Source organism: Schistocerca piceifrons, chromosome 2 (assembly GCF_021461385.2).
Source record: "Schistocerca piceifrons isolate TAMUIC-IGC-003096 chromosome 2, iqSchPice1.1, whole genome shotgun sequence".
Classification (NCBI taxonomy): Eukaryota; Metazoa; Arthropoda; class Insecta; order Orthoptera; family Acrididae; genus Schistocerca; species Schistocerca piceifrons.
In genome coordinates this window covers 435,559,225-435,582,357 of record NC_060139.1, presented here as the reverse complement: position 1 = coordinate 435,582,357, position 23,133 = coordinate 435,559,225, and the positions used below count along the sequence as shown (strand labels likewise).

The following is a 23,133-nucleotide window of genomic DNA, read 5'->3' as shown; positions in this document are numbered from 1 at the left end:
GCGTGATGGAATCGAGGGAAGTACAGGCAGGTGGCTCACCCTTAGCTAGAGGCGACATCATGAGCGCGTGGCAAGACCAGCCGCCTGCGCTGACCCCGAAGATGGTGACGTTGTCAGGATCCCCGCCGAAGCTGGCGATGTTGTCGCGCACCCAGCGCAACGCCATCACCTGGTCCTTGAAGCCCATGTTGCCGGGCACCACGGAGTCGCCGGTAGCCAGGAAACCTACGACACACCGGTACATCTTACACGTTTCCATTTATGTTTAAATTACACCTAAATTTTTATCCTTATCCTCTTGACACAAGTAAACGAATTTTTAAGAATTTCAATGCTAGTCGGTTAGTCGTAAATGCGAGGGACATTTCATAAAAAATGAACAAGTTGACACCTGTAGAAAGATTAACTCGTCGAGATTGTTGGTTTTGGCTAGTGTAAGCCAACACCTGTGGAGGAAAATCGTGTTTTGTCTTCACCGACGTATTTTGTTTTGTAGTAACGGAAGTTAGAAATGACGTTCTTACTGATTTCGTGTTCTGTATTTGTTGAACATCAAAGATCGTACAGTAAGGTCGAAACGTTGCATGACATAAATCGGATCGAAATTTTCAGTGCTTTAAGTGACTTCTCTTTAACAGTGGATTCTTCCTCGTTGAACTAATCGTTTTGTGAACATTGTGTGGGCATAAACAACGGTCCATGACCAGAAAGGCCGAAAACATAAGCAGGTGAACGAATTCTGAGACCTATAGCAGAAGCTCTTGAAAATCATCTTGGGACAAGCTATGGTATTTCGGAAGATACAGGAATTCTATCTTGCAGTATACCGTAATTTGACTATTGAGAAAAATTACTGCGCGACGGCTCCCTAACTGGTTGAGTGCAGAATAAAACTGCAACCGCCTAGAGCTCCCAACGTTGGTGAAACAAACATTTTTGAAAGTCAAGTTTTCTCGTATCTAATCGTGGCAGTTGACGAAAGCTCGGTTAGAGACTTCGAGCCGGAACTGAAATGACTCTCGAACGAATGTAGAATTCAATTTTCCAAATGTATAAGAACATATCGTCTAGCTCAATCAAAGGTCAAATAAGTGATGAGCTTTGATTATTGTGAAATCGTCATTACAGATAGATCTGCATGTAGACAATGTGTCACTGGAGTGTATAACCGTGAATTCATTCAGTAACTGCCACGCAGGATAGCCGCCCGGTCTGAGGCGTATTGTCACAGTCCACACGGCTCCCCCCGTGGGAGGTTCGAGTCCTCCCTCGGGCATGGATATGTGTGTCGTCCTCAGAGTAAGTTAGTTTAAGTTACATTAAATAGTGTGTAAGCTAAATGCCCGATGACCTCAGCAGTTTGGTCCCGTAAGACCTTACCACAAATTTCCAAATTTCATTCAATAACTGAATGGTAAAAAAGGAAGAAACACGACCTCAGCTGGTCGAGTACAGGCTGTAGCGCCTAGAACCTCTCGGCCACTCCGGCCGGCCATGAGTGACAACGTGTGATTGAAATGACTGGGCGGGGCCAAGAAACCACATAATTTTGGTATATAACGTGAATCGATGGACTTCTAGAAGGCTGGTACTGCTCATACTGCTAGACCTTGCAGACGTTAGTGGCAGATTAGTCATTTTCACGGACGGGTTAGTAACCAATAGAGTGCAGCAGGCCTTTGCGCACTGCACAACACGTCCATCCATGCCAAGCTATTTACTAACTTTACTTATTAATACGCACAAATACACACATATACAATGACTAGACATTCATATTTTTAGCTCTAAACAAATTAATAATGTCTCCAGTATCCAAATCCCTTCAGTGGTTTTAAGGAGGCTTTTCTTGGTTGTAAGGAAAACGCCAGAGTTGAAATTCCCCAGCCGTTTATCTCAAATGGATCTCTCTGTCCCCTACTTCCGGCTCTCAGTTTGGCTTTATGGCGCGCCTTATGGCGGACGGAACCTGAAACAGCCCTTGTGCCAGGAATCGAAGGCGAACAATAAAAAAATTCTGTGGTGAAAAGTCAATTGCAAGAGCTGCGTAGATATTATGGATATTAGACCATGGTCTAAGGCAGTGGTTTTCAATCATTTTAGACTAAGCATGCTCTTGTCGCTCTGAAATGGTGACCGGCCCCGTGTCCCATTTAAGACCACCGCGACGTCACCACCACAGATCTTCCTGGTGTAAAATCGGAGTTTACCTTGTATGGAAGCTCTTATGTACTTAGCAATGGCATAATAACAGCTGGAAAGATGGGAAAGGTTTTATAAATAAATATGTTTTTAGATAACGTAAATTTACTTTTCTTTATGTCCAAATATATTTTTAAAAAACAATTTCAACAAAATTTTCGAAGTTTCCTTCTTCAAAACTAAAACGTATATTTCACAATATTGAACACATTTCTGTAAAATTTGATGCTTTTAACATATTGGTATTCACTGTAAGAATGATCAAAGAGGTATTTTCTTCAGACGAATAATTAAAATTGAGTATTTTGATGATAGAATGACAATTAACTTATAATGGGGAAAACATTCTATGGGCAAGAATGAATAATTCGAACTTAAATTACCAGTTGATAGAAAAGGAGAACATAAAAACAATGCTGTAGGTAGACATTTATCTTTAATGAACAGAAGATTAATATTAAAGTGTCTAAAAGTCAGTGATATCTGCCAATCACGGACGCAACTCCATCGGTTGGACATGCAAGTATGTTAGCAAAAGGATTTTTTGTATTCTTTAAAAATATATTCCAATTTATAATAGAGAGAAGAGTATTTCGTAGAGTTGGTTAAATTTCTGTAGGGAACATTTCCTGTATTACCTCGAATTTCCGATTAATGAATTAGGACACCAGCAAAGGTTTCTTGACTATAGCTAACGGTTCATCAATATGCATTACAAATTATCTGTCTTCAACGCATCAAAAAACTTATGTTGCACATCAAAAGCTAACTCATCAATTCCTCTTGAAACTGTCATCACTGAATGAAACTGATTTCATCCTGCCACATGCGTCGCGACCTGGCATAGTACCAGCAGTTTCTTTTACTGTGTGTAAAACGTTTCCCTAATAGTGCATGATCTCCCCTCCCCCCCCCCCCTCCCACACACACACATTTCTATATTAATAACGAGGCATTCAAGGTGTTGAGCTCTCCGTCTCACTTTTGCCCCAGCCCAGTACACTTTGTGAGTGCACTTGTGTCGTCTAGCTGCGGCACCGGACCTTTTTGTTACCAGCAGCGAGTATATGTGTGTCTCAACCAGCTCTGCAGCGAGCGGAACTCATTATATTTGGCTACTTGTTATAATAAAGGTATTCTTTGTGTCAGACACTTTCTGTTCTGGTTTCCAATTTGACAAGAAATGAGTGAGTCCTCTCGCACTGTTCAATCAGACTCTTAAGTGTCTGAACACAGGGGCCAGAGCCCACTTGCCTCAAAAGTTACGTTTCTCAAAATCTGACTTTAAAGCTTGGAGCAATGAAATAGGCTTACCCATGGTGTTGGAATAAAATTTTGCTACCTGGCCCCTTTGCCGGCGGGCGTGCGTCATTCGACGGCAGACCAGCAGCCACTACACACAGCGGTAGCAGAGGCCACGAAAGTTCACAGTGATTATCGCGGCAATGACACCATCACCTCATCCGGTACCGGTGCTTCGCCCGACGTACAGAAGCGGACATTCGAGCATGAGGAAGAAAAGAAGAGCGACGAAAGAACAGCTCTCGCCGTGGAGCAGTACAACAACCAAACAAAGGAAGTAGCCAGCTTATCGCAACAGTGCGTAGATAAAGCGTTGCCATTAGAGATCCCTGCAGCTGAATCTGCACTTGCAAACTCTTCTAGAATTGCACCAATTCGTCATACAAACAATGCTGCTCCCTCCCGTCGATTAGCTTATGCCATGAATAAAAACAACCGTTATCGAAGCAGTGACATTGGCCCTTTCTGTATATATGTTTAAGGAGGTGCAGGAAACGTTTTTAGGCTGCATCCGATGGCAACTGGAAAGTTTGTGAACACAACGAATTCACAGAGCAGCCAAGACATTACAAATTTCTTATCAATAGGACGTAACAGAATCAAAGTTGAACTTAACCCTCCCAGAGCAACTAACTAACTGGCAGACTCCCCGGTATTTTCAGCTCACCAACTGGAGGCATGCTTACCAAGTCAAGCCTCAACGCATCAGGGCGTAATCAGAAAAGTTGACACCAGCTTAAATGAATAAGAACTCCAGCATACGATAGTTTCACCCTATACCGCCTTGTTTGTCAGGCGCACGTCAAAAAAGGCGATGAAAGGCGGAATTACCTCTACCGCACTATTTGGCACGTGTGTGGTGCAGTTTGCTTCGCAAGTACTGCCAGACTTTGTTTCAAACTACAGCATGTGTTCCCGTTGTCTATATATGTCCCTTCCGTGCGGCAATGTTTTAATTTTCTCAGATTTAATCATGTAAGCAGCCAGTGCCGCTCTGCCATAAGATGCGCCAAACGTGGAGGAAATCATGCGCGAGCCGACTGCCCGTCCACTCAGCCGCGGTGTGTGCACTGCAAACAGGCGCATGAGGCGATAAACCGGAAGTAGTACGCGCGCCAAGAGGAAATCGCTACCAGCCGAGACGGCTATCTCACATAGTCCGTATTCCGAAGCAGTGCAATCTCCTCCATCCGTGCGTGATAAACGAGCCTTCCCAGTTCTGTAGGCTCAGCCGCACAGATACGATGGGCGTTTGAAAAGTCCGTGCAAAGTCCGAGAGATGGCACCACCGGCGCTTGTCGAGGTCATGTTCAGTTAGTAAAATCTTTGGACAGAACCCACACCAAGTTTCAGCCATATTGGTCTATTTCTTTGTGTTTGGCATTCGTGTGAATCAAGGAAGTCGAGTGATTGTCAAAAAGTGGACGAAAAAGAATCTCGTGTGGTGATTAAACATTAGTTTATGAAAGGCAAAAGGCTTCAGGTGACTAAACAGAAGCTTGATAAACATTACGGTGACTCTGCATCTTCGATTAGAACAGTTTATAAGTGGTTTCAACATTTTCGGAGTGGCCATATGGCACAAGTGATGCTGAACGTTCTGGACGCCCTGTGGAGGTTACGACTCCAGAAATCATTGATAAAATCCATGATATGGTGATGGATGACAGAAGAGTTAAGGTGTGTGAGATTGCTAGTGCTGTGGGCATCTCGAATGAATGGGTACATAATATTTTGCATAAACATTTGGACATGAGAAAGCTATCCACAAGATGGGTTCCGCGATTGCTCACGTATGACCAAAAACGGAATCGTGTGAAGTGTTGCAAGGATGGTTTGCAGCTGTTCAGGAAGAATCCACAGGACTTCATACTCCTGAGACCAAATAATAATCTAAACAATGGGTTACCAGGGGAGAATCGGCACCAAAAAAGGCGAAGACCATTCCTTCGGCCGGAAATGTTATGGCCGCTGTCTTTTGGTATTCGCAAGAGATAATCCTCATCGATTATCTGGAAAAGGGTAAATCTATTACAGGTGCATATTATTCATCGTTATTCGACCGTTTTAAAACCGAGCTGCAAGAAAAACGCCGGCGATTGGACCGCAAAAAAGTCCTTTTCCATCACGACAATGCACCAGCACACACCGCAGCAGTTGTGGTCGCAAAATTAATGGAAATAGGATTCCAACTCGTTTCACATCCCCCCCGTTCTCCAACTTGGTTTCCTCAGACTGCTATTTGTTCCCCAATTTGAAGAAATGGCTGGCGGGACAAAGATTTTATTCAAACGAGAAGGTGATTGCAGCAACTAATAGCTATTTTCCACACTTGGACAATTCCTATTATTCGGAAGGGATCAACAAATTAGAACAGCGTTGGACGAAGTGTATAAGTCTATAAGGAGACTAAGTCGAAAAATAAAAAGGGTTTACCCCAAACACATATGTAGTTTTTATTTTTGCACAGACTTTTCAAACGCCCCTCGTTTACAGCCACACAGCAGCGACGTGAGGCCGCCCGCCCGCTGCCTACGCCCCAATGGAGGCTACCTCCACCTCTGCACCCGAACACACTGCCACTGGGACCGATCCGCAGTAATCCGCACCCACCGTAACAACAAGCTTCCATGTCACTGGACAGCTCTTGTAATGGCAGTTTTACTCTGGAGATGGAAACAGGCAGAATGTCCGCTCCAGGGTCACTCATTTTGCAAGAAATCCAAACAGCACCACAAGGACCAGTTGGTTCCGCAGCGATACCAGATGTTGCTGGAAACACTGATTCAGCAAAACAGTGATTAAAATTCTACAATGGGATGCCAGGTCGGTCATTTCCAACAAAGAAACCCTGCAAAGAGAATTATCTTCACTTCGTTTAAACCACATTCATTGTTCTCGCTTCCAGGCCTCCACATTTTTATGAAAGACAGACACGACGGAAAAGGCGCAGTTGCACTGTTCGCTCGATCTTCAGTTCCTGCTTCTGCTACATACGTCGACCACACACACATAAAGAGGCTTCCAGGCTGTAGCGGCGAACACTCGTTCCAAGACTTTAGACCTCTCCGAAGTGGCACTATACGCCGTCCAAGAACCAAAATCGAAACTGATGAGTGGCATACATTGGTTAATCACCTCGAGCCCCCTTTCCTGTTTTGTAGAGACTTCAATGCGCGCCATATGACCTGGGGATGCGAAATGGACGATGGATATGGAGCAGCTGTTTTGGACATCATATTAATTCAGTTTACTTATTCTGAACATCGGTTGCCCAACTCTCATCCCGGGGCCTGGAAGACGTTCGTCTGCAATAGACATGACTCTGTGTCCTTCGAGTATCTTTCAAAAATTTAAGTGGGAGGTCTGCCGCTACCCACTGGAATCTGATCATTTGGTATTCGAATAATTAGGATAAGTGAGAGTGAGTCAGATCCATACATGCCGTCATCAAAATGGAACATGTTCAAAACCAGCTGGGAGGGGTGTAAAACATATATATCAAGGAACACATTCACGCAGGTTTATTGCAGGGGCCCGCAGACGAACGTTACAATCTGTTCATTTCCCTAATAAGTGAGGCGGCCGTATTTTCCAAATTCCAGGTCAAACCGATACGGAGGGCGAAAGGTCTTTCATTTCCATGGTGGAATAAGGAATGCTCAAGACAAGTTGCTAAACAAAAGCTAACTTACAGCATCTATACACGAGAAAGCACCTGTGTGAAATTTCTCAAATACAAATAGGTGGCCGACGCTACCAAAAGGCTTTTGAAGCAGCGAAAAGACCGTCTTGGAAACAGTTTTGTGAGACACCAGAGAAACACCGTTGTATTCGGTTTGATCCACCATATGCAAATTTCGAAACAGGTGCCCGTTGTGTAAAGGTTTACATGACTGGTTGAATGACTTCGCACAAGTCGTCGCGTCCCATTGGTCATCTCTGAATCACTACCAACCTGGCATGGTGCTTCTCCTTCGTCCATGGGGTCTAATCAATCCTTATTGACTCCATTTCAGTTCTCAGAACTGCGAAACGTCTTAGAAGGTACCAACAGTGCTGCTCCAGGAGATGACGACTTCCACAACAAAATGCTGGTCAATTTGCAGGGCGGAGTCTTACACATATAGTTCGGCATCTAAAATCATTTGTGGGAATTTAGCAGCTTCCCGGACGAATGGCACACTTACGCAATTGTGCCCATACTCAAGCCCGGCAAAGACCCCTATTTGGGTAGTTCATACTGTCTCATCGCTCTTTCTTCTTTCGCGTTTAAGTCATTAGAAAGGATCATAAAGCGCCGTTTGGAATGGTGGTTTAAGAAAAACCCCTTCTGCCACGCTCTCAAAACAGATTTCGAAAAGGCATAGACATCATAGACAGCCTAAGTCTCTTACCAGGTGCAGAAGTATGAAACCGGAATTTAGTTGCAATAATTTCACGTCTGTTGCTTGAAACTGATAAACGATATTTATTCATAATACTCTCCATTGCTATTTATACATTTCTCCCATCTCTCCGGCAGGCTATGAACGCCACGCCAAAAAATGTTCTTCTTTTGAAGCGAACCAGTTTCGTACATTTTCATACGAATTGAAAAGTTGTTCTGCGAGAGCATGTCCCAGTGATGCAAAAAGATGATAATCGTTGGAGCCAAGTCTGGAAAATAAGCCGCATGCCCTAGTATTCCTCCACTGAACGCCTCGATCGTTTTCTTGGTCCGTTTAGCTGTGTGTGATGGGGCGTTATCATGGAGAAATATGACTATGTTTTGCCTTTTTTCATGTTCCGGTCGCTTTTCACGTAATGCTCGGTCTAAAACGACCATTTGCTGTTGGTAGCGATCAATGTTAACGGTTTCACCAGGTCTTAGCAGTTCATAATAGATGACACCCTTCTGATCCCACCAAGCACAGAGCATTGTCTTTTTTCTAAAGCGATTTGGCCTTGCAGTGGATGTCGATGGTTTGCCTGGATTCACCCATGACTTAACGACGCTTAGGATTCTCAAAATAAATCCATTTTTTCATCAGCTGTCACTATTCTATGGAGAAACGACTTTCTTTTGCATCTGGCGAGCAGCATTTCTCAAGTGGTCTTTCGATTTGCATGCTGTCTTTCATTTATTTCATGCGGAAGGCATTTTCTAACTTTCTGCACCCTTACCACAGCTTTCAACCGAAGAGAAACGGCTTTCTGAGTCACACCCAACTGTTCCTCGAGTTCCTGTTGAGTATGAGTATCATCTTCATCCAATAAGGCCTGCAATTCGTTGTATTCGAACTTTTTCGGTGGTTTTCCACGTTCGTCGTTAATCACGTCAAAATCACCACGTTTGAATTTTTTTAACCACTCGAAACACTGTTTTCCCAAAAGCTTAGTCGCTGAAAGCTTCGACAAGCATTCCATGCGATTCTGCAGCAGTTTTCTTCAAATGATGACAGAAAACCAGTGCTGTCCGCAAATCGTAGTTCGTAGGCACAAAACTCGACATGTTTACGGGTTTGAAACAGATACGATGTATAGACCTCAGTTACTGTGTGTTGACATTCGTCGTCAGCCGTTACAGGAAGCAGATGACGCTGCAGACGCGATCTCACTGGCCCTACACTGACGGCTAGCGCCATACAAAGGGAAATTCTGGTTTCATACTTTACACCTGATAACTACCGACATAGACCATGTTTATGCTTCTAATGGTTGCGTGATGGCACTGTTGCGTATGATAGCGTGGACGTGAGCATCCTGGTACGGAAGCTCCAATCAGTGGGTGTGCCAGACCTTATTACCCGAAATGTTTACTCTCTCCTACGGCAACGTTTAATCTATGTCAGACGACAGGACAGTACACTGTATGAACCGCGTGTACAGAGAACTGCCGCAAGTCCTATCTTTTATGCAGTGTACTCGTCAGACCGTAACACAATTTTTGGTCCTTCAGTAAAAGTCCTAATGTACGCCGATGACGTTTGCATGTACACGTTTCCTCTCACCTTGAGGACGACGCTAAGGTGGTTGGATCGAGCGGCTTACGTACTGTATTCGCGTAAGTGTAGAACTGGACTGAATCTGGAAAATACCAAATTCTTGGGCGGTTGTCTTTACGTGGCAGGTGATGGACGACAACAACACCCGAGAAACGATTAGGGTGTCAGTCAGTCAAATGGCTTGGACTCTTCGTCGACAGCACACTGATGTGAGCACGCCATGTGGAATATTTGATTTTCAAGGTCGGTTTATTACTCAACATTCTGCTATTGGTATTTCGCGTATGATAGGGAGCTGAAAGTCATTCAGGAGTCTTTCTCCTCTCTCATTCCCACAATCGGCTCCATATTTTCCCACAACTCTGTCTTCTATTCCTTCCACTACGAAACTTTACAGTCATCCATGATTATTATTTTTAATCTCCTTTTACATACTCAACTATTTGTTTAATGTCCTCATACGCTCTATCTCTTTATCTTCTTCTTGTGACGTCGGCACTTATACTTGGCGATGGTTTGCTGCTCGATTCTGGTAATGATAACGCTTTCAGTAAATTGTTCACAATAACTCATCTCTCCCCTGCCTTCCCATTCATAACACATTCTTCTTCTGTTACATCATTTTCCCGCGCTGTTGATATTATCCTATGTGGCGTCTTCTGTCATCGTCCAGCGCTGTGACATGCGCGGGTGTTTGCAAGTACAGTGCCGCGAAACTTTTCCGCTGGACGCCAGAGACGCTATACACAAGCGGCATTTATTCTGTGATTTACTCTTTGATTATTGATTTCTGTTCCACGTCTTACTCCTTAACGAAAAGCGTGAATCCAAGTGTTAGATACGGAATAATTTACCGTACCGAACTTTTCTTACGCCTTCGCACGATTTATTGACTGCAGTGTATTATGGTCTGTTCTGCCCGCAGGACTTCGTTAATAAAGTGTTACATCAAGCCGAGTCAAGCCTACTTTCCTTATTCAGCCTACAAGCACACGCAGATGTTAAACCGTCGATCGCGTAATTCAAACCGGTACCGACATCCTACGTTCATCTGACCATAAATCGTTATCGCCTTTCCATTTCACTCCATTGATTTCGGCTACATCGGTCCTTTCAGTTCTCCTTTTCACATTTCCTAGTTTCCTTTTCACTTTCGGACTTCCGTCCTTTCACGCTCTTCGTGGTAGAATGTTACTTTTTCGTTGACTATTCCATCTCTGTCTCACGGTCATCTCTCCCTTGACAGTCCCTCCCAGAGAACCGCGGGGGAGGAGGGGGGGGGGGCGTTGCTCGTCTGAAACCTTTTGACAATGGAGAGATCATTTCACATGTTCCATCAAGAGACCAAATGTCCTGTGGATACACATTACGTATCTTTGATACAGCGATTTCCATTGCCTTCTGTATTGTCATGCAGTTGATCACTACTGATTCTTCCGAGCTTAGGATTAATTTTTGACTTCGTGGTTAAAGGACTGCTCTGACACTGACAGCCATAGGCCCCGTGGGCCACAGAAAGATCTCCGCGTTGTAAGCGTTTGCAGATTTGGGAGTGCCTTACCCAGTACTCCGAGCCGGTAGTTGAAGGAAACCATAACGACGCCGCGCCTTACGAGGAAGTCCGGTCCCCACCACTGGCTGCTCCCAGACAGATGCACCAGCCCTCCGCCGTGCACCAACACCATCACAGGCAGCAGCTCCCTGGTGGCCTCCGAAGGAAGCTGCGTAACATGCACCAATACTGTACGTCCCACAGTCACTGCGTTAGATATCACTTTACAAAAATATTGATCCTACTGGTTACAAGGAAATTATTTTGACAAACACAGAGTGGCGCCAGGTTAACATATGTTATACGTGTTTTTCATTAGGCGATCGTCGACTCTGAAAATTCTTTAAAATAATTAGAGGCACAATCGCACGCCATGGAGAAGCTGTCTTGCGTGCTACGACGTACTCACTCTGCAGCTTGAGAATCAAAGTTGTGTATCAATTTCGATAAAGTCAAGAATTTAATCTCTTAAAATAGAGCATAAACGAGCCTGGCGCGGGATCTGCTGATTTTCCAGGATACAAAGCTCCCTACGAGTTACGATACAACAAAAAATGTTCCGAGTTATAAAGAAGGGAGAAGTTAAAATAACCAGTCTTTTTAAAGACATGTTTGCGAATATTGAGTCACTCTTCATGTACACGTCGGACAGAGCGCGTTGGTACACCAACAAATTGAGCAACTACATCCACGGTTAGGTTGCGGTCTCCACCAAACACGTTTCTGCCATTCTTTGCCATCTTCCCGGTCACCGACCTCAGTGTTCTGATTCGCCCCACCTCATTGCCATTACTTACGTCAGTGGTGGAGGGTCACGTGACCGCCTGGTAGCATTTCTACGCCATCCACAGCGTTCCAGAGCGAGCAATGCGGTCTTTTAAGGGACTAATGCTGTCTACAGGGTGCACATTTGGGAAACGTTGGCAATATGAGTGGGATGAAAGGGTTAGTGGGAGTGGGTAAGGAAAGAAACTGGTTGACGTGTTACATTTGTTTAGAATGTGGTCGTCAGCGTGAAGTACGCACCCGCGGCGTGTAGACGTTGAGGAAGAGGCAGTCTTCGTCGCCCATGTAGCGGCCCGTGTCACCGTCCAGCTGGGGAGCCACGCTGCCCTCGCTGGTCGCGTCCCGCACTCCGCTCCAGGGAGCGCCCGGCTGCGGCGGCTGCAACACCAGGAGACACTGTGTCACTACATCGTGGTACGCCAAACATGAAATGAGCCAAAACTGAAGATTTATATCTCAGGAGCGAAGAGCGAGGGAGAGATCGTACCAAACATTCGCTCATACTTACAAAAATACAGGGACCCTACAGGAGGAAACGAATACCTTTCTTTTTCTTTTCGCAAGCGTTTGATGAAAAGGTTTCGCTGGTCATCCTCATCCTGCTATGTTCTTTTACCCGTTGCTAACAACAGACGGCGATGGTGATGTTAAAACGACAGGGCATAACTCACACAGTGGCGAAATGACCACCCAGCCTCTCGCGTCTCTGTGAAAGGAATAAGGTTAGAGTCGTAGCACAAGCCTGGGTAGGAAAGAGTGGGTAAGGATATCATCCATAACCTTTCAAAGAAACAATGTCGCAAATTACCTTAAACAATTTGTGTCTGTTGTGATCTTCAGTCGCAACACTGATCTGAAGAACCTCTCCAAGCTAGTCTATAGTGTGCAAATGTCTTCATCTCCGAATAACTACTGAAAAGGACGTCCATTTGAGCTTGTTTAGTGTATTCGTGCTTATGTCTTCCTCAACAATTTTTGCACCACACACTTTCCTCCATTAACAAATTGATGACTCTTTGATGCCTCACGATGTGTCCCACCAACCGACCCGTTCTTTTGGTCAAATTGGGCCATAAATTTATTTTATCCTCAATCAGCACCTCCTAATTAGTTATTCCATCTACCCATCTAATCTTCAGCATTATTCCGAAACCCCACATTTCATAAACACGTATCCACTTCTTGTCTGATTCACATAACGTTCGCGTTACACTTCGCCACCAGGCTACACTCCATACAAATGCCTTCAGAAAATTCCTGACAATTACGTTAGACGATTATATATGCTTTTTCTTATCAAAACTGCATCTCTTTCTATTTCTAGTCTGCACCAAATGTCTTATTTACTTCCCCCAGCTGGAGTTATTTCGAAGATTAAATTTTTAAAAAAAATTCATCCGCTACTTTTAGTGCCTCATTCCCTAATCTAATTACTTCAGAACCGCCTGATTAAAGGCGACTATATAGGTTGCCTCACCTAACACCCGTCAGGCGTATTTTCCCTGGTGTTTCAGGACATAATTACAATATCGGTTTTTGCACTGTGTTGCCGGAGTCAGCCCACATAAATACTCCTCATCATGCCTTTCAAATTCGATGCCCAGTGACGACGGAAAGCAAAAGCATTGGTTTGTTTCCCGTTTGAAAAAGAATGATTTTTAAAACGAAATTTTTCGTGCCCATTCGACAGAGCTGTCCTTGATTAGTGTAGTCCGACATTCGTTTTATCAGTATGCATTAACGGAGACAGTAAAACATAAGGCTAACCAACACTCCAGCAGTGGCAGTACTGGCCCATCCTGCGCTGACTTCTACCGCCAAGCACGCAGCGCTACTGAGCCATTGCTGTTTATTCTTCGTGTTTTGTTGTCCTTGTTAATACATATCGACAAAACGAATGTCGGACCAGACTGAACTGGGAGTAGTAAAATGGAACACATGCAGCCTTCCTTGAGATGTTATTTATTTTATGGTTACCAGTTTCGGTGCTTCAGAACACCATCTTCAGACCTTAACTGACGCTAAGAGGATGAACTCCAATCGTATACACGATGCCATCAGTAGCTGACAAATATGAATTGTTCTCACAGACTACCTGTAACAACGATGTCGTGTCTTCAAGGCCACTCTGTTGAGGCCTGAAGATGTACTAAAGCACCGAAACTGGTAGCCACATAATAAATAACGTCGTCTCAGCATAAAGTAGTGTGATCAGATTTGTCGCTCTTATCATCGACAGCAGGCTAAGTGACAAACCTTTCTTCTGACACACACGATACCCGACAGGCATGAAAACTAAATGTTTGCATGTCTCCTGACACTGAACTTGGAGAAATTCTCAACCCAAAGAAGCAGTTAATTCTCGGAGAACGCCAGTTTCGTACAATGCATCTTGTCCAATTTTTTCCAGTGGTTAAATTCAGTAGCTGAAATGCGGTTCTGAAAGATCTACATCCGGTGATTCTTTACCACAAACTCAAAACAGATCCCAGCTGCAAATGAATTTAAATACAGAAAAGGTGAAAGTCAGGGGGTACAAAAGCTCGTGAACAGTTCAGATGTTCCAGCAATGTTTACTTCAAAGTCCTCTGTTTTCCCGTTGCAAAGCACCTTTTTGGGCACCTAAAAATTACTTTATTTTCCTTTTGTAATGCACACTATTTCTCACCTTTTCCATATTCAGTTGATCCAATTGGTTAGTACAGAATTCGCCAATAATTACGTGATTTTCTTTTCTTTAGCAAGGTTTCAATGACAAGTACTAGTTCTGCACCCAGACATCACTGGGCATAAATTACAGAGAGGGCACCACTCTAAAAAGGTACATTGCAAACACTGGACGAAGGTAGAGCCAGCAAGAACCGGCACTATAGTTGTACTTCGTCGTAGCCATGTTGCGAAAGAGCCGGAGTTCCCACTGCGAATAGAAAGCACTGTATCTCATATCGTTATCGGTAGAGAAAGCTGGCTAAAGCCGGAAATAATTTCAGCCGAAACTTTTAAAAAGCACCTAACCGTGTTCAGAAAGGGCAGATTAAGTACAGTTGATGGTGGCGTGTTTATTGCTGTCTGAAGTAGTTTAGTAATGATACTGAAGTATATAGAACCTCTGAGTTCGTATGGGTGGAGGTAAAGCTTGGCAACCGGAGTAAATTAATAACCGCACTCACATAATTATAGTTGGCTGTGTCTTCGATCTACCATTGACATACTGATGAAAATATATATATTAAAGTCGCTGGTAGGCATAAACAGTCGTCCGAAACCGAACTGAATACTTTCTTAGAAAATTATTTTGAACAGTTAGTTGACAGCCCACTCGAAGTGTAAATGGTTATGAAAACATACTTGACCTCTTGGCAACTAACAATCATGACAAAATAAGGAGCATTATGACAGATAAAGCAATTAGTGACAGTCTCCATTCATTCCAATCTGTATAAATGTAGACTAGAAGTGGTGTGCATTCAAAGAAATAGTATCGACGGCAGATGAGACGTGTATAGCAATTAAATTTATAAGAGATGGTACTGATCCCTAATGGTACCCAAAAGAGATCAGAAACTGTTGCAGAAGCAACGAAAAATGCTTGCTCCCCAAAATTGATGATGTTTTACAGGAGCTCGAAATTTAGCGCGAACTTCAATGCGAGATGATTTTAATAGTTTCCACAATTATATTCGGTCTCGAAATCTTGCAGAAAACCCAAAGAGTCTGTTGGTATGTAAACTACACCGGTGCCGAGACGCAGAAACAATGCTCGATAAAAATGTGCGATAATGATGTTGATCGACATAAAAGTTTTTATGGGTACAGTACCGCTTCATATTGTATAAAACTACTGCTGGAGAAAACCAACGTTTCGGCCACGGTTGCAGCGGCCTTCTTGTGGGTCTACTGTAACAATGTTAATGTTACTTGTGAAAGTGCCAGTAAAAGAAAATTTTTCCGAAATTCCTTCACAAAAAAGACAAAGCAAATATTCCAGAATTAGAACCAAGAAGAACTGCTAACAAAAGTAACTTATGAGTGTCTGTCCTCAGTATAGAAATGCAGTTTAAATCACTTAATAAAGGCATGAGAGATTGTGTATTAGTATGCTGGTACAGTAGCTCCATACTTACCAATCATATGCTACCGCTCGCTCATAGAAAGATCTGTACACAAAGGCTTGAAAGCTGTACAAGTCATAGCAATATCCTAGAAAGAAATAGGAGTAATCCGTTGAATTACTGGCCCATATCACTAACGTTGATTTGCAATAGGATTTTGGAACATGTACTGTATTCGAACAATATGAGTTACTCCGAAGGTAATGGTCTATTGATACACATTGAGCAAGGATTCAAGAAACATCGTACTTGTGAAACGCAACTAGCTCTTCATACGCTCGAAGCAACGAGTGTTATAGACAGAGAATGTCAAATGACCGTATATTTTAAGATTTCAAGAAGGCTCTGACACCTTTCCTTACAAGCGATTTCTAATCAAATTGCGTGCCTATGGAGTGCCATCTCAGTTGGTTAACGGATTCGTGATTTCCTCTCAGAAAGGTCACTGTTCGAAGTAATTGATGGGCAGTCACCGAGTGAAAGTAATATCTGGCGTTCTGCAAGAAAGTGTTACAGCCATCTGCTGTTCCTCATGTACGTACATGATTTAGGAAACAATCTGGACAGCCTTCTTACGAGGGCAAATCACAAAGTCTTTGCCCATTTTTTTTTTTATTAGTCCTAAGACGTGACAGCGTGGAATAATAACCGTCGGCTGCACCTTGAGGCATGAAATCCTGGAGGAGCGGTCCACGGCTACCCCAGAAGGCCGTTATCATCAGGTTCCCAACACATGGCGATGAACGGAATTTTTTCATCGCATCGCAGGCAAACCCGGGTGTTCCCACACCGTTCTTGGATTTCGGCTTGAAATGTACTATCTATGTTTTATCGCCAGTAACAATGAGGTCCAGCAAACCTTCACCCTCCTTGAAGTACCGTTCCAGATGATGTAGTGAAGACATCATTCTCTTGCCTTTCGTCATGTCATCCAACTGCTTAGGCAACCTCCGGTACACCAAGAACCCGTGAACGATGTCGTAAGCGCTTCCATACGATGTAGCAAGCTCCAGGGAAATGGTCGTGATGTGCACCCGCCGCTCTGCTTTCACCGTTGCATCCACGCGGGAAATCTTTTCGTCAGTCAGCGACGAATGCGGCCTCCCCGACGGCTCACTGTCATGCAAGACCACGACCTTTGTCGAGGTCATAACAACACCACCTCACAGCTCTCAAAGCGAGAGTTTTCCCGTATGTAGGCTGCAGTTCACTGTAGATCACGATGCACGTTCGTCCCTTGCTCAGCAGAAAATGAATCACACTTCGTTGCTCTAACGCCGTGCATGTGTGAAGCACAACCGCCAATTTAACAACTGGCAACAGCGCCGTGCGGCGAAACTATAGGCAGATATGACCGGCGGGAACAAAGAAAGATCCGACACTGGGAATAGGTATGTTGATATCGCATTTTGAGCTGTAATTTGGCTTAAAAAATAGAGGCGAAGACTTTCCGATTTGCGCTCCTACAATGCATGCAGATAGATGATGCTGTGATTTACCGTCTTGTAAAGTCATCAGATGATCGAAACCGTAGCAAAATGATTTGGACAAGATATCTGTAAGATGCGAAAAATGGAAATTGGCTTTAAATAGCGAAAAGTGGGAGTCATTCACTTGAGTGCTAAAAGGAATTCCTAAATTTCGATTACATGATGAATGACACAAATGTTGACTGTAAATTCAACTAAATACTTAAGGATGACAATGACGAATAACTTAAATTGGAACGATCACATAGATCATGTGACGGTTCAAAATGGTTCAAATGGCTCTAAGCACTACGAGATTTAATGCCTGGAACCGCGCGACCGCTACGGTTTAAGTAGTTCTAAGTTCTAGGGGACTGATGACCTCAGAAGTTAAGTCCCATAGTGCTCAGAGCCATTTGAACCATTTTGAACTTAATGTCTGAGGTCATCAGTACCCTAGATTTAGAACTACTTAAACCTAGCTAACCTAAGGACATCACACACATCCATGCCCGAGGCAGGATTCGAACCTACGACCGTAGCAGCAGCGCTGTTCCGGACAGAAGCGCCTAGAACCGCTCGGCTAATGTGGCGGAAGCGAACGAGAGACTGTGATCTATTGGCAGAATACTTGAAAATTCAACAGGTCTGTGAAAGAGGATGCCTATATTACGCTCATCCCTCCTCTTCTGGAATCTGCTGAACGGTATAGGATCTGTATCAGATAGGATTGACGGAGGACATCGGAGAAGTACAAGAAATGACAGCTTATTTTGTATTATCGTGAAATAGTGGAGAGAGTGCTACTGATATAATATACGAATTGGGGTGCTGTTCATTAAAACGAAGGTATTTTCGTTGTGGCAGGATCTTCTCATGAATTTTCAACACCAATTTTTTTCCGAACGCAAAAATATTTTGCTGGCGCCCACCTACATAGGAAGAAATGATCATCATAATATAATACGAGAGGCCGGAGAATGCACGGAAATATTTGAATGTCCGTTTCTCCCGATCACTGTTCTAAAGTGGAACGCTAGAGAAATAGGTTGAAGGTGGTTCGATGTGAATTGAAGAGTAATCCTGTAAATGTAGATGTTGATGAGCTTATTGACAGGTAATCTATCCAGCGTACTTAACTTACTGTTTCGTTACTGGTTTGAAGTAGTCACATTTGAACTGTTTCTTAATTGAACTATGTGACGATACAGCATTATAATTTACTGAAGAAAATGCAAAATGTTCAAATGTGTGTGAAATTTTATGGGACTTAACTGCTAAGGTCATCAGTTCCGAGGCTTACTCACTACTTAACCTAAATTATCCTAAGGACAAACACACACACCCATGCCCGAGGGAGGACTCGAACCTCCGCCGGGACCAGCCACAAAGTCCATGAATGCAGCGCGTAAGACTGCTCGGCTAATCCCGCGCGGCAAGAAAATGCACCTTTATGGCGATACAGTATTATAATTTACTGAAGAAAGCGACATTTCGCGACCACTTTAAAAAGTTATGCAAACAAAGGTGCGTTTCTAATCAAGTTGTCACTTCACTTACGTTGTTGAGCAACGGGATGAAATCAATAAAAACAAATTTTCATTGATATCATATGCATGTCTATGCAAGGCTGAGAAATTTTCTCGTTTCCCGAATTACATACTAGTTTTATATTAATTACAACACTATAAATATTATAAATTAATGACATTTCGGCAGTATAATAAGTTTGACACAAGAAATTATTAAATGTACGCAGCAAGAAAGCGGGTGTGTGAGAGACAATCAGAATTTTAACTATCAATTCGCAAAATTACAGTAACTTAACTAATGTTTTTCTTTTTTACAGGTACGTGTCTGCATTCCACGAACACCTCGGAATCTTCTCGCCACAGTACTGTAGCATGCCTCTAGAGGTGCCAAAACAAAATGGCACTGTCCATCTCCAGTTCTTCAGTGAGAGTGGTACAGAACCATTACTGTTCACTGTACATATAACAGGATAATGTCAGAATCTGCATGAGACTGTTCTGGGGTGATACTGTACTGTATGTAATGACGTTGCAACACTAGGGAACTGTTGCGAAATGCGGACGGTCGATTTCAGCTGACGACTAAATAAGCGGCAAAGTTCGTTATCGTGCGATCACGCGATTGTTGATTTCACTGGAAGCAGTCACACCCGTTAAATATGTGAGAGCATGCGTTCGGAACGGGGTTTAAAGTGGAGCAACCACATCACAGGAAGTGCAGATGCCAGAATCGTCAGAAAGTGTAGTTAGCTACGAGGGAGGAAGCTTACAAGACACTCTTTCGACCGGTATTTGCGTATTGCTAGAAGTCCGGGACTCATTCCGTATAGGATTGACAGGGAAAAAGAGAAGATCCAAAGAAGAACAGCGCGTTTCGTCCAGGTTCGTTTAGTTAGCGAGAGAGCACCGTGGAGATGCTGTGTTTCACGGAGCAGTTTACAGTTAAATTTCGAAGAGCGTATGTTCCTAGAAGAGTCGGTCAACATATGGTTTCCTCGTACGTTGTTGTTGTTGTTGTTGTTGTTGTTGTCGTCGTCGCCCGTCTTCTTCTTCATTCCGCAGACTGTTTTACCACAGGCTAGGCTGTCCTGTACAGCCCTCTTTATCTCTGCATAGCTACTGTAACTTATATCCATTTGAAACTGCTTAATGTATTCAATCCTTGGTCCCCCCAACAATGTTTTACCCCTCCTTTCTCCTTCACTTCCGTCCGTTGCGAAATTAACGATTCTTTGATGCCTCGAGATATGTCCTATCAAGAAAGTCCTACCGTTAGTAAAGTTGTGCTATAAATTTGTTATTTTCCCAGTTCAATTCAGTAAGCTGGCTTCAGTCCGGAACCGTGCTGCTGCTACGGTCGCAGGTTCGAATCCTACATCGGGCATGGATGTGTGTGATGTCCTTAGGTTACTTAGGTTTAAATAGTTCTAAGTCTAGGGGACTGAAGTTTCGTGTGACTAGGGCCAGGTGCAGGTGCAAGCCTTTCGATTTAACGCCACTTCGGCGACTTTCGCCTCAATGGGGATGAAATTATGATGATTAGGACAACACAACACCCAGTCCCCGAGCAGAGAAAATCTCCGACTCAGCCGGGAGTTGAACCCGAGCCCCTAGGATTGACATTCTATCCCGCTGACCACTCAGCTACCGGGGGCGGACAGGGGACTGATGGTTCAAATGGCTCTGAGCACTATGGGACTCAACGTCTGAGGTCAACAGTCCCCTAGAACTTAGAACTACGTAAACCTAACTAACCTAAGGACATCACACCCATCCATGGCCGAGGCAGGATTCGAACCTGCGACCGTAGCGGTCTCGCGGTTCCAGACTGTAGCGCCTAGAACCGAACGGTCACTCCGGCCGGCCAGGGGACTCAGATGTTAAGTCCCATAGTGCTTAGAGCCATTTGCACCATTTTTCGATTCAATACCTCCTCGTCACCGTCACTAATTTTGTTACCGAAATAACAAAACTCATCGTTTACTTTTTGTGCCTCATTCCCTTATCAAATTCTGTCAGCATCACAGCATAAATCTTGTTTTACTTGTGTTGATTTTCATTGTATAATCTGTTTTTCAAAAAACTTTTCATTCCGTTCAACTGTTCTTCCAAGTCGTTGGCCGTCTCTGACTCGTTGGCCATCTCTGACAGAATCATGTCATCGGCAACGCGCGAGGTTTTTATTTCTTCTCTCTAAACTTTAATTCCCTTCCCAGATTTCTCCTTTGTTTCCTCACTGCTTGCTCAACCTACAGATTGTATAACATCTTGAGAAAAGTTTATGAAGGTAAAATTGGAGGTATTCGAGCTCATTCGGAGGCTTACTAGCAATTGTTCTTACCGTGCGCCATTCACGACTGGGACAGAAAACGTGACTGTGGCTGTGGGACACAAAGTACCCTCCGCCACACACTATAAGGCAACTTTCTGAATGTACACGTAGATTATTTGAAGTGAAAGCGACTGTATTATATACAAAGGACGTTTACGTAAGAAAATGTCTCTTTGGTCGCTTGTATGCGTGATTTACAGCTGTAGTGCAGTGTCTGAGACACTGAAACATTTATAGTTCGTGCAAAAAATCCTGCGCCAGCAATACCTCCGCAGCTATGGACGGCTACAGAGGCAGTATGGCTCTATATTTCTGCAGGGGACTTACGACAACTTGCTGAGTCATCGCCAGGCCAATTGCTGCACTATGTTAGGAGGTAACCCAAGAATTTTGGCACCTCAGTGTACGATGTATGACGAATCGTTGTGCGTCCATTGTCAGCCATAGCTTTCCTTCAGGTGAAGTGCGGCAAACTGCAGTGAGCCAAATTCTCTGATGGCCCAGGCAGAGGACTGAATTCAGTTGATTTACTAATTTACGATGTTTGAGCCGTAAACGTTTATGCCGTTGAAGCACGTTTGAGGGGAGAGACCCACCTTGAAGCGCAGCTCCCCGACAGGCGGCTGTGCGTAGGGGATGCCGCGGAAGGCGAGGTAGCTGCTGGCCCAAGCGCCCGGCACGCTGCTGCCGCGCAGAGCCCCCTGGGACACGCGCACCGTCGGCCCGTCCGCCATGCCTGCTGGCGGCGCACTGAGCGATGAACGCCGAGCGTCGCCGACCAGCCGACCAGCCCACCGGCCTTGACTCGCAGCAATTGTACGGCCGCCTTCCCGCCGGCATTCAGACACGCCACGAGCCTCTTGCGAAACGCCGCCGTCACGTAGCAGGCAGAATCACCTGCTCCTGCGTGCGTATGCTTGCGCAATCGCCCACAAACCCGTAGCTCGGTACGGGCTTTTGTTGAAGTTTCGAGAACATACCTTCACCGAAGAGTCAAGCAGTATATTGCTCCCTCCTACGTATATCTCGCGAAGAGACCATGAGGATAAAGTCAGAGAGATTAGAGCCCACACAGAGGCATACCGACATTCCTTCTTTCCACGAACAATAGACTGGAATAGAAGGGAGAACCGATAGAGGTAGAGATGGGTCGAACTGGTTCATTCCCGTGAACTACTTCATTCATTTCACTCTTTGCCGTGAAGCGTTCAAATGAAGTAGTTCATTCATGAAGTACTGAAGCCTGGCGAAGTTGCTCAGTTCGCCGCTCAGCCGCGGCTACGCTCGCTTCGCCTCGCTCGTACAATAAAGCTTCGTAATACTTCATAATTTTACCAACAGATGGCCGAACTATGCAGTAATGTGCACGCAACGTTTTACGCTCTTACAGCGTCTGAGCTAACTTAAATAGAGCATGGTAGAAGGGGACAAAGGAAAGATAAACAGAGAAGCCTGTCACATATAAAGAAGGTATTACATTTAACCTTGCTCGACATTTTCTCATGAAACGCCCAAAAAAAGTCTTTATCTGCTAAGTTAAACATTATTTGTTGTATTCATGGACTGAAAACTAGGGCTACCAACGAAATGCAGTCCAATTTTATGTTCCTTTTAAAATTTAATCCAAAATAGAATGTGTATGTTTACCACTGTCACAAAGTCTATATATCTACGTTAAGTAATTATTCAGAAGTTTTCCTGTAGATTTTATTTTTGTTGAGAATAATAACCATCCAGATTCAAAGCGTAAATTGTCACCTGTAGTCACTGGTACGATTTCAGGTAAGATCCCTCTTTCGGTGTTATTAACAAACCTTTTATTTTCATGTAGGCTGTGCGTGCTCACACAGCCAGCCTCT

At 44.0% G+C, this 23,133-nt stretch overlaps 1 protein-coding gene across 1 annotated transcript in view; it reads right to left on the bottom strand.

Annotated features, from left to right (window-relative positions):
* The window catches only part of LOC124776316 (esterase FE4-like), a 79,812-nt gene extending 57,804 nt beyond the window's left edge, over positions 1 to 22,008 (bottom strand). Inside the window, exons 1-4 of the mRNA XM_047251251.1 lie at positions 21,871 to 22,008; positions 12,070 to 12,207; positions 11,053 to 11,212; positions 40 to 225 (exon numbers count right to left, since the gene is read on the bottom strand). Coding sequence (XP_047107207.1) covers positions 40 to 225; positions 11,053 to 11,212; positions 12,070 to 12,207; positions 21,871 to 22,008 — 622 coding nt within the window. The remainder of the gene's footprint in view (positions 1 to 39; positions 226 to 11,052; positions 11,213 to 12,069; positions 12,208 to 21,870) is intronic.
* Between the last annotated feature and the right edge of the window lie 1,125 nt (positions 22,009 to 23,133).